This window comes from Cyprinodon variegatus, unplaced genomic scaffold, assembly GCF_000732505.1.
Source record: "Cyprinodon variegatus isolate N-32 unplaced genomic scaffold, C_variegatus-1.0 Scaffold15, whole genome shotgun sequence".
NCBI lineage: Eukaryota > Metazoa > Chordata > Actinopteri > Cyprinodontiformes > Cyprinodontidae > Cyprinodon > Cyprinodon variegatus.
In genome coordinates, this window is record NW_015150468.1 from 447,594 (window position 1) to 460,246 (window position 12,653).

Here is a 12,653-nt window from a genome sequence, read left to right on the forward strand (position 1 = left end):
CTTTTTAAACTGCTCCTTTTATGAACCCTAACCCAGAGCCTGACCCTACCAGTCGCATTTAATCCCCCGACAATGTACCCTCTGGGATTATCTGAACACTGAAATCCCTACATCATGTTTAGGTGATAAACAGGGGTGAATTTTTTCCAGATTTTTAATTTTTTCTCTTGCTGATCATCAAGTTGACAAATTTAGTTCTCTAGAAAGAAAGGCTAAGGTACAATAAAATATAATATTAAAATGATGTACATCAACACAAAATTAGTCTTAAATGCTGTTAAAACTGTTGTATTTGTGTGCATCTTCCTGTTGCAGATGGTACTCAGCAATTTGCTGCAGTCAACAAGAGACATGTCTAGCAACGAACAGCTTTTCATCAAGGTTGGACACATCCCAAGTCTCTGTGGTAAAATTTTATCAGCCAGCATCTATTAGCTGTCTGATTTTAACCTCGCTCCCTATAATTTCTTCTTCTGCTAAATAGGAGTATTTCAGTTTGCCTTTGAGCAGCCTAAGGCCAGTGTTGGCTGCTGCACATATCAGCACTGTCAGGCTGATCCTTCAGTACTATAACAGATTCAAGGACTCCCTACAGGTGACTAAATTTCCAACTATGCAATCGCTGTATATATGCAGCCTAGTTTTTTTACACATCCACTTCTGTTTGTTTGCTCAGTTCTACTAGATTCTAAGGAAGAGCATACTCTGGTATCATTTTCTGAATTTGCTCCTTTTTAACAGCTATCAGATGAATACCAGTCCACCATGGTGTCAGTGCTCCTAAAGATCCACCAGGCAAAAGATGAGAAACTTCTTCTTGAGTTGGGCTCTCTGCTGGCTGCAGCAAGTCCAACTGATATCCAGGCATTGTCCTCCATGCTCAACATCAATGTGTGAGTAATGACTCCAGGTGCCATTTTTAATTGGTGCAATGCTTATTAAATCATTTGGATTTAATAAAGTGTCAGATGAATCCAAGAAAAGTAAGAAATATACAGTGATTTCAAAGAGAACAGTTTGGTTTGGGGTAATCTTGTTTTCAGACCCTTGTCACATAGAATATTTATTTACTTGTTACTGCACTTTTGTGCCTCTCTTCCATCATTTAAGTTAGTTATGTTTGGTAAAAGTAATCTGTACTCCGTAAAAGTATTTGCTCACCTCTCCAAACCATTTAGTTCTGGTATTTTAATCACTTTCATGACCACAGGGGAATAAAATCCAAGAGGAAGGCATGCAGAGTACTTCTGAACACATTTATGCAAGAATTGTTAACTTTTACTGTATGAGCTAAGTGAATTCTAGAGGGATACTGTGATATCTTTCCATACCATTAAGCATGTTAAGTCTTAAATTGTTGTCACTTCTAAGTATACCACAGTCATTTGTTAGCGATGTTAGCACAAAGTGAAAGAGCCTGACAAGTCAGTCGTGGTTTGGCAGGTCAGGTAAAATCCCAAAGCAGTCAGTAGAGGATGACATGTTTTCCACCTAAAGACCAAAGAATCCCAATAAGGAGAGCTAAATTGTGCGAAAGAAAAGCACATCAATGAGTGGCCAAGTTGTGAATTATCTACAAAAAAGGATAAACATGCATGCAGCTTTGGATCAATCCATTAAAATGACCAAATTGCATGTGCTACAGTCAGTATGACAGTGGTCATAAAAGAGACAAAGCTCTAAGCCATTGGAGGAAAAAAAAAATAATGACAATTGTTATACAAAAGAAATGAAAATGTTGTTATTGATTAATATTATGTTTAATGCACTTAGATATGTATCTGAAAGTACTACACACGAAGGTAAAACAAAAATAAAAATGTGTAAAAAAAAAAAAAAAAAGGTAATGGTAACTCATAAAACCTGGAAAAGCTCTCTTTGTGTGCTCCTCCCTCCCATATTCATAGTCATGGAGGCATGTGCACAAAAAAAAAGTACACATCCAAATCCCCTTCGCACCTTGTATAAATATTAGCTTTGCATGTTCAAACCAACATGTATTTATAATTTAATACATGCAACCATTTTGAAGATTAGGGCCATAGTTTGCAAAATTCACCACCCCTGTGCGCGGCCAATTTTAACAGGACCATAAACCTCAAGTTCTCTTAAGAATACATGAATCAGAGCTTAGCCAGATCTTCTTATCATGTATTAATATCAAACACTTTTCTAAAAAAAGTTCAAAGCTTCCATACAAACACACTTTCTGGAAATTTATAAAAGAGGAGTTGAAACTGTTAGAGATGGAAAAAAAAGGTTGTGGAGATTGACATTATATTTCAGCTATTATTTAAAGAGCTGTAATGTTCTGGAAGGTAAAGGAAAAATAATTTATAAATGTGGCATATTTTTATATTGATGTTTTCTGGCAATATGGTTATTATTCGTTAAGCATCTAGGATATGCAGTCTTCACAATCAAGGTGACAGATCAACTCAAGAGGTAGAAGACTACCAAAAAAGCAGAAATGAAGCCAAACACTCACACTGTAGTACATTTATAAGTGAGTTTGATCAATATATTTCCAGGCATTTCATTTCTTATCAACTTTTAATTGATGTTTGTTATTCTTACACTTTGTTTTTTCTATAAATATCTGTAGAATGATAGAAAATAAAAAACAGGGAGATCAGACCTTATAAACAGTGTTTAGCACTATCCAGTATCCACAATGAAATATTAAAGCTTTTGTCATTAAGATACAGGAAATTAGTTCATGACACATTCCTGAGAATTGCATCCTTCTTTTATCATTCAATCATCTATTCTCTATTGTTTTCAGCTTACAGCTCTTTAGAAATCACCTCCTATATATCCAAACTAATGGTCTATGCATTTATAAGTTATATTCTTGTATTTTACAAATATCAAAGAACTTATTGGGAATAAACTGTGTTCTTATGGGAGGTTGCAAGTGACAAAGTGTTTACAGTTTCAAATCCATTTTATGGAGGTTCTCAATGATTAGGCACCACACTGGTTAATCAACTGAGATTAGAGGTCTTTTATAGCTGAACTGTGATTTTAGAAGTTATATTTAATCATGGAGTCTCATTTACCGGCATACATACATGGCACTTCTCTCTGGGGACATATCTGGTGTCGGACGTCTGTGAGAACCGATGTGTCACTCTGCCACGAGTTGTCAGCCACATGTATTATGTATAGTCAGTAAAGGAAGCTCAGCCACTAACTAGATTTCAATCTTCGGAAAGCTTGTGTTTCTTGTAATCTTCCATGAAGAGGAATCTTTTTGAAAAAAAAAAATCTGAATATTAAAGAGAATTACCTTTAACAGCCTGGTTTTGTTCAGGCTATTAGCGTTAACTGAAATGTCACAACAACAAAACATCAAAGATTTATGACATGAAAGTATCAAAAAAAATTTTTTTCCTCCTCCAACTTTCTAATTGTATGTTATAAGATACGCTAAATATGGTACAAGTTTTAGCACCATCTCTGATGCCCTTGTTTTCCTCCTAGGCGGGAAACTATCAACACAAACATGGACAGAATGAGTCTGGCCCAGCGAGAGGCATTCGGCTTGTGGTACAGCAAAGTTATGTCCGCCTCTAACATCACTGGAGGTCATCTATCGCTCATCAGGGACACAGGAAACCTGATTGCTTACTTGCCTTTCCAAAGTTTCCAACACCTTTCAGCTGCTCAGGTAACTTCCCTTTGAGCTCTGACACCCGGCTGTGGAACATGAGATCCCAGGACGGAGCTCGATTAGCTGTGGGTCACAACAGAGCCACTGAAAAGCACAAGCCTCTTTAATCTGTCATTACCTGTATGAGTAATCTGATTTTGGATTTAATTTAGTAAGTAAAACCACACTAAAGTGTCCCCTTTAAAACTGGTTGTGCCATATTTTCTGGCGACATCACCATCATGTGTTTGCAATAATTGGCAGTGAGCCCTTTCTATTGCCGTGAAGGCATCACTCTTGTTGTTTGGCTGACTCTTTTTTACAAAAGGTTTTTGATTCAGCCACAGTGGATAATTTCCAGTCATTAACATCCTTTTAAGGTCATGCCTAATCATCTTTATGTCCCGAGTTTACTAGAACACCCAAAATACCTTTTTATTTCAGAGGACTCACTAATTGGATTCAGATACTTGTCTTTCTTTATAATCAACATGTTCTGGCTTTAATCTTTACTCCATTTGTAAATAATGACTCTCATTTTGGTAATTATGGAGGTACAAAGCTTTAAGAATGGCTTTCTAATAACAAATCTCCCATGCTATAATGTTAGTTACTCTGTTTCTTATATTTTTTTATAAATGTTATATTTTTATAAGGCTCCATTTCAGTAAATTTGTAATTCTACAGCTCTGTTGCTCGTCAGAGCAGGTTGTGCCCGTTGACGCTTGTTGATTTGAAAACATTTTCTATTCTCACAAAAAACAGATTTTTATTTTGTTCTTTTTTAAATGTGAAAAAAGGCAGAAATAAAGGAAATGTGTAAGGAGTGTTTTTTTTTTTATTTATTTTTTTTTTATTTCATACAACTGAATAAAATTTGGAATGGAACGCAGGGAATAATTTCCTCCCTGGGTTTATCTTAAAAAGTAATGTTTTTCATTTTCAAAGGCCTGAGAATATTCCCATTAATCTCAGACTCTATCTGTATTTACTGTCAGAGCAAAGATGCGTACTAGAATTCTATCGTATTTTTCAAGATTTTAAACAGCTGTGTAAAGCCACCTTAACATTTGTCTGACTCTCAAACAAGACTCTTTAAAAAAAACCTTTGCACATTAATCTATATTTTATATTTTATTCAGTAGCATTACCACACACAGCTTTCATACACTGTCACTTATATACATATTGATAAACTTTGTAAAAAGCAGGTTCTTTCTTTATTAAAATGCCATGCTGTCATCTTTCCCATTCTGAAGAATAGCTTAAAGTAAATAGGCCTTTCATGTTAGATCATTTCTATATATATACATTAAGAGATCTGATAAGAAATTAATTAAGTATAAAAAAGTTAAAAAAGTTAATTATAGGTTTGAATTTTCCATTTTGCAATAGCTTTAGATTACAAAGGTTTTTAGAATCAATGTAGAGGAAGCTCTGTGTAAGTTTCTAAAGTTTTCTGTTTTTCTGCAGCTGTTCGATGGTCTGGATGTGTTGCAGAGAAACACGCTCTCTTCTCTAAAGCAGGAATTCATTGCCGACAAACTTATTGGGACCTACAGGAACCTGACGGCTCAGGACTTTATCCGGTCAGGAAAAACCTGTTACAATTGAGAATATTATTATTATTGCTATTTTGGGAGGGGGGGTTATTTAGGTCTAATCAGAACTACTGTTTGAATAAAAGTATAATATCTTGTAAATGCAATTTCCCAAAAAGAGTTAAACTTGATTAGAAAACTATTGATTATTGTTCTTCCCTTATATATATGAGGAATATATATGAGGAAAGGCTGGTTGGTTAAAAACGTACACATATGATTGAGAGGAACGTATTTATATATATATATATATAAATATATATATATACGTATACATGTGATTTCAGATTGGGGAATCTGTCATGCCTCGCAGATCCAGAGGATCTCCTGGTTTACAGAAATACTGAAGCCTTTCAGGTCATCCAGGAGAACATATTGAGCTGCGCACTCAAAGGACTCAGTCTGCCCAGTCAAATGGTGCGAGCAGATCATTCTTAGTGCTGTATCTGATAATGAACAATAAAAAAAAGTTATATTTTCTTTTCTCCAGGTTTCAGATTTCTTACTCAACAACCCAGAGCTTCAGATCCCGTCCTCACTCAGTGCTAACCGACTGAAAGAGCTTGCCCCACTCCTGCCCTTACTAGGTGCAACCTTCTTAAAGGATCTGACATCATCTCAGCTGATCTCTGCTCTTCCTGCACTTAAATCCGTACCATTCACACCAATACAGGTAGAGCTGAACTGGAGCTTTCTGTCTCGCTGTTGTCATGTAATGGGACCTTATCTTTCTGATAGTTTTATGAGAATTATGACAAAAACTATCAGGCGAGGTGATGCATTTCTCACAAGAGGATTAGCGCTAGTAGAAGCTGATGGTTGCTCATCCATACCTTGTTCACAGTTTTTTTATGAATACTGAATTAAACCTTTCACATGCTGCAGGCTTACAGTGCCAGAGAAAGCAAAGAACCCCAGAGCATCACTGAGCCACTGCCAAGTTTAAACTGCAGGCATGGTATAATTTTAAGTCTATGCTACTCCCTTCATCCTCCTTGCTGCTGATCCACTGACCAGAAGAGAAATGTCAAACCCCTCTTGCTTTTTTCAGAGTTTTAAGCAAATTTTAACTGACTATTCCTGTGATTTTATATGTATGTATTTAATGCCTGTAGCTCTTTAATATTTAGTTTAGTTATGCATTATTATGAAAACTAAAACTAAGTTTTCACACCTGCAGCAGATCTTTTCTTGTCAGTTAATGGTTTTAAAGCACCTGCCTTTTGGGGAATCTGATAGCCCTTGCTGTCCTTTTGAATATTCTTTCTAGTTTGTGCAAAATAATGACATTCTTTGTGCAAACTTTACTTGCATTTTTGTTGCTTATATAAAGTATACCTTGCTAAGAGTCCACATATTTGAAGTGCTCTATCTCAAATATATCTCATGTAGTTGGTAAGACCTTTGGTTAGCTGCATCTGGCCAGATGTAAGAAACATTGATGTTTATTCCTTAGGCTGATAACATTTTGCTAACAGTGTGACTTAAAATAGGGTTGAATTTTTGAAGAAGTTTTTTCAACATTTGTTAAAAAAAATACTTAAATTGTTTAGTTCCTAATGATTGAAGCCTTTCTTAGTTTGTTGGAAATACCTTAAAATGATGTAGTTATGCAAATAACCCTAATTTGGTTGTTGAATAACTTTATGTGCAGTTTTATAAACTATAGGGACCTGAATTGAGCTGAATGTTACAGCAACTTCTGCTTATTTTTTGTGATTTAAAGGCCTCTATAATTGTGGACAAGCTGTTTTTAACCAACACGGTGAGTTACTTTGAAAATTCAAAATTGTATCTATTAAAGGCTGGTTCACACGGCAGGATTTTAACATTTTTGGTTGATTTTAAAAGTGAAGAGACCCCATACATAGCATTAAAAAAAGAAGGATAAAACACTTTTGGTCGTACAGAGTGTTCTTTCCTGTCACACCGCAAGTGAGGCGATTTTGACGCTCTTGACTCACATGGAGCAAAGGGAGTAAATATGGTCTCTGTGTGCAATGTCAGATGCAATTTAAAGGGTGGCTTTGTTTTATTTGCTTTGATGAGTGGGGGGAAAAAAACAGTTTTAAGATGTTTTTAACCAATAAAGTAGACCTCAAAACGTCCTCTGTGCAAGTCAGTTCACCAGGATCAGGATGTTCCACCTTTTAATAGTCTGTAGTTTTGAGTAGCAGACCCCTGCATACCGGTAAACCATCGCAATGGGAATCCTATGTGAACAAAAAGGGTTTTTTTGGTAGTAAAAACTCAAAGAACGAAAATATAAAATACATTTTTTTTGCCATCAAGTTTTGACATTTTAAGTTAATATATAATGAATTATTAATTGTTTTTTTGCCACAATCCAATAGCAAATTATTTTGTTGAAGCAAACAGAGCCCTAATACTTTTCTTTGTACTTGAAAAAAAACCTCCTGGGTTTTCATGCAAACATAACAAACCCCTTTATGAACATTCATGCTAATTTCCATAGTTTATGGAGGTGGAGAGATCATGGCTACCAGCCTGCTCCTGGATCAGCTGCTCTGATTTGTTGATGCGCAGCGACAAGCTGCAAATGTTCAGATTTTTAAACTCCACTATTTGATTTGAACGCGCTTGACTCAGTGGACTTCACACACTACAGAATATCAGGGCAAGACAATCCCATCTGTTGAATTTCCCTAATTCGATCAAAGGGGTCAAGACGCTCCGCCAAGCAGACTCGGAGACACCACACAGCTGATTATCAGTCCCTGGAGGCCCCCGAGGGCTCTCAGAAGGGAAAGACTGGGCAGTTATCTTGCTGTGTGAACCAGCCTTAAATTATATGAAGAAACGTTTCCTTTGCTGTGGCATTGTCCCCTCACACCTTCCTATCCTCTAAACCAGCTGAGGCAGAACCAGCTGCAGGAGCTTGGCTCGCTCATTGTTGGTGTAAAGACAGAGACCCTGCTGCCCCTCACTTCTGACAGACTGCTGTCCATGTTGAAGGCCCTCAGCCAACACACTCCCATCCGCTGCCTGCCACACAAGCATGCCCTCTGCGCACCAGAAGCAAACGCCATTGCAACCAAACTATGGGTACGCAAGAAAAAGGGTTATTCATGCAGTTGTCACATATTTAACACAAACATTCTAAAAGTTAATGAAAAGCTGAAATAATAATAAGAAATACAAATCAATTTTTCTTAAAATGTGTTTTTACATTATTTGATTAGGTAAATAAGACAATTTGCCAATGGAAAAAGTTGATTTACATAAAAAAAAGAAGTGCATAATATGTGATTTTCTTATTTTATGAAAAGAAAATACTGGTTCTGTTGGCATATTCTGTTTACATCCTCAAATTAAGAGCAAATACATTTATTCAACTCAATTTTGACATTTTAACTTAACAGTTTTTGCAGTGTTTTGGTTCTTTATTTGAGGTGACATGTTTTTTTCAGGGCTTTCCAGAAGTTGTCAGCTGGCTGGATGACGTGGAGCCTTTGCTCAGATGCACGCCCCTGCTGAGTATCCTTCCCAGAACTCGCCTTCTTGTGGAAAGACTCTCTAATACATCCACTAAACCTTGGAACACACAGCAGGTATTGCATAGTTGGCACTAAATTAAAAAACATATGCAAGTGCTTTAAAAGTTGCATGAAAAATTGTGCATTAAAGGCCAACACTCTCATGCTGCCTACTCCTCAAGTCAAAGTGTTTTCAATATTATATCAAAAGAAGCCCTCATTTCAGAAAGTTTTTTTATTTATTTTTTACTTCCTCTGTTTTAACAGCAGGAAAACTAGAAAAACTAATTGTGATTGACATTCTCTCATATCATATCTAGAAAGAAAAAATAGATCATGTATAAAAACCCTTTTCTGTTCTATTTTACAGGCTCAAGCAATTGTCAAAGAGCTGATTAATATTAACCCAGATCTAATCAAACAAGATTTTCTGTAAGTATTTACATTCCTCACATATGACATTTTTGGCAGATTTCATGGTTGTTTTCATAAAGGAAGAAAGAGATAGCAGATTTTTTGGAGTATGCTGAAGCCTAGCACTGAAGCTTATTTCAAAAGATTTTCAAATGTAGCATCCTCCAAGTCTACAGAGATACACACACAACAAAATCATGTTTTACTACCTTTCCAAAAACATTGCATTTACTTCTGTTCACTCTCCCTCCTGTGTGTGCATTTAGGAGTCTGCAAAGACTGGGTCAGGGTCTCAGCTGTAATGTCTTAAAGTACCATTTTCAGGCTGATAAATCACCTTCTTCTGTGAGGAAGATTTTGAGCTTCCTTCAGCAGCAGCCTACCGTTCTTCACACTTCCCTGGTAATTCTAACAACTCATAATATAAACTCTTCTCCTATAATACATGTAATATATATCTATCATGTGTCTTGTTCTGTCCTGCTGGACAGAAAAAGTGTGTGATCGAGGAGCTGGACACATTTGACTTCACCGACATGCTTCAGGATCTTGGAGCTGAAATTGCTTTGTCGATACCGTGAGTCATAAAACCAACTACACATACTCCATATATTCATATTTAAAAAAAAAAGAAATTGAAATATTACTTTTTATGAGAAAGGAAAAACTTTGGAGCAGCATTTTGCTTTGTTTTCTCTACAAATTAAAAATTTGGCCTGAGTCAGGGAACACGAATATATGAGACTGGACAGCAATAATTTAAATTTTTTACATTTAATTCAATACAATTCAGTTTAGTTGTATGGAGCCAATCCATAACGCATGTCATCTTAATGCAATTTACAGATACCATTCAAAAAGATCATATGGTCAGATTGGTTCAAAGTTTTCTATCCAAGGAAAACCAGCTGGTTGAATTGACTCAGTGACTTGAAGGCAATCTCTCACACCAAGCATGTTTATAGCAGCAATGGAGAAGAAAACCCCCTTTTAAAAGGAAGAAACCTCCAACAGAACCAGGCTCAGTGTGATCAGCCATCTGCTGAGGCCAACTTGGTTTCAAGGAAACAGAGGCAGACATACAAGAGGAACATAGAAGCACTGATCTATAAAAAACTTGCTCCTTTGATGGCTCTATCTGGAAAAAAAACAGTTTAGAAGTTCTAAGTCAGCCTTCATGTCAAAGCGATGAAAGAGAATACATGCAGTTAGTTACAGTAGAAGCTGAGCCCATAGCAATGTCTGGGAGAGAAACAGGATTGAAACCTGAAAAGCAGGCCAGAAGCTATCAACTATAATCTAAGATGTTGACGGCAGCAGCCCAGCTGGTATTTCTCTCCAGGATGGTGTCCCAGTCAAACAGCAACAGACCAGATTAGGGTACTATGACGAGGAAAAGCAGAGAGGGGAAAAAGTTAGATGTTGAACTAACAAATACTGCAGAATGGGAGAATAGAGATAGAATGAAGCAGAATGATGTAAAGTGGTCACTATGTCCTCCAGCAGTCTAAGCCTATAGCAGCATAACTATAGAGATAGCTCTGGATAACCTGAGCCACTTTAGCTATAAGCTTTATCAAAAAGCTAATTTTTAAAGTGTCGACGATTTATGTAATTAATACATTAAAATCATGAAGCAGCATTTAAAGCTTAAATACAGGATGTTTAATATATCTATATATGTATATTTATGTATGTGTGATTTTTTTCAGACTGTAACCAGTAATATTCTGTATCAATCTCTAATGCTGTTTTCAGGGTGAGCACCATTAAGAAGTTTTCTGCAGATAAGATGGACACTCTGAGGAACATGATTGTCACTACACCTCAACACTTTCTCATGTTATCCAGAACAAAACAGGAGCTTCTTGTTGACAAGATTGTTCAGAGGATGGTATGTCGATCAATTTCCCACTCCACCTTAAATTACATTAGGAAGTACAAATAGCAAATAAACCAGAAAGAATCCAGATTGTGAGAAGTTAAGACTATGTCGTACAGCTTTGTTCTAAGCCGTATTTACCTGATGGAAATTTTGTGGAAAATTCCCTCCATGAAGTATTTCGGAGGATGCAAGTTACCTTCTATATTGGCCAACATCAGCTTTATAATGAAATATTTATTATTGGCTATTCCACCAGTATAGCTCAGCGATATAAAGGGCAGTGTTTTTGTGACAAACAAAGAGTGATTATGTTGGTGGCAGCAGGTTGTATGCAGCAACCTGAAACATTAGGCAGTCACATGTTGGAGTGAAAATTTCAGTGGTGCAGATTTTTTTTCTTACGGTTACAGAAACAGATAACCAAACCGCTGTTTCCCATGGCTCTACGGTAGTGTTTTCAAACTTTTTTTTATATTATTATTTTTGTACCCGTTCAGGCATTTTGTCTTACCATGAGTAACCGTCTCAGTCAAACATACAATAACTGAAATAAACAATATTTTAGTTAATCTTGCATTTCATGTTTATAATTTTTTGCTTTCCATCTCAAATAAGAAAACAAAATAGATATAGGGCCTGAAAGTTAGTGAGGAATTGAAATAAAAAAAATAAAATCCTATTATAAACCTGTATTTATAAAACTGCAGCTCCTCTGAGTAACTCCCCTATAATCACATTTAACCTTGTAGAATTGGGAACAGAACAAAAATTATAGTCAGACTGACTTGTTCTGTTTTACTCTGCAGGCCATGAACACCGGGCCATTCACCGAAGAGGAGTTTCGTTCACTGGGCATTATGGCACCATTTGTGGGGGATGAAGTTTTTGTTCAGTTGGAACGAACCTTCTTCATTCAAAACCTGGAATACCTCAAAGGACTGTGCTACAGCAGCAGCAAGATGGAAATAGTGGCACGTATGCTGCAAGAACCTGCTGTTTTTGGGTAAATGCATCTCATACTAAGAAGATTTAAAAAAAAAAAATCAGTGTCCAAGAAGCAGTGTTTAGTTAACTTCATCAAACCTTTAACTTTTAACAAAGGCTGGTATAGTTATGGAAATGGTAATAATGAAGAAGTAAATCTAAAATAAATAGATATAGTAAATCACAGAAAATATAAGAGAAGGAGGCTGCTTATAAACAATAACATTCCATTCTATTCTGTACTGTTCTGTTCTATTCTATTCTATTCTATTCTATTCTATTCTATTCTATTCTATTCTATTCTATTCTATTCTATCGTGGTCTGTTCTGTTCTGTCCTGTTTAATTCTATTCTGTTCTGTCCTGTTTTATTCTATTCTGTCCTTTCCTGTCCTATTCTGTTCTACTCTATTCTATTCTATCCTAGTATGTTCTGTCCTGTCCTATTCTATTCTATTCTATTCTATTCTATTCTATTCTAACCTGTTTTATTCTACTCTATTCTATTCTGTCCTGTTTTATTCTACTCTATTTTATTCTATTCTTTCCTGTTCTATTCTATTCTATTCTATTCTATTCTATTCTATTCTATTCTATTCTATTCTATTCTATTCTATT

The 12,653-nt window shown here is 36.0% G+C and overlaps 1 protein-coding gene across 1 annotated transcript in view; it reads left to right on the top strand.

The window, feature by feature from the left end:
- The first annotated feature begins 320 nt into the window (after positions 1-320).
- The window catches only part of strc (stereocilin), an 18,411-nt gene continuing 6,078 nt past the window's right edge, over positions 321-12,653 (top strand). The window contains exons 1-15 of the mRNA XM_015384425.1: positions 321-381; positions 485-595; positions 742-893; positions 3,487-3,673; positions 5,129-5,244; positions 5,544-5,673; positions 5,747-5,929; positions 6,983-7,021; positions 8,131-8,322; positions 8,688-8,828; positions 9,124-9,185; positions 9,434-9,569; positions 9,659-9,744; positions 10,926-11,061; positions 11,859-12,055. Coding sequence (XP_015239911.1) covers positions 352-381; positions 485-595; positions 742-893; positions 3,487-3,673; positions 5,129-5,244; positions 5,544-5,673; positions 5,747-5,929; positions 6,983-7,021; positions 8,131-8,322; positions 8,688-8,828; positions 9,124-9,185; positions 9,434-9,569; positions 9,659-9,744; positions 10,926-11,061; positions 11,859-12,055 — 1,898 coding nt within the window. The 5' untranslated portion in view covers positions 321-351. The remainder of the gene's footprint in view (positions 382-484; positions 596-741; positions 894-3,486; positions 3,674-5,128; positions 5,245-5,543; positions 5,674-5,746; positions 5,930-6,982; positions 7,022-8,130; positions 8,323-8,687; positions 8,829-9,123; positions 9,186-9,433; positions 9,570-9,658; positions 9,745-10,925; positions 11,062-11,858; positions 12,056-12,653) is intronic.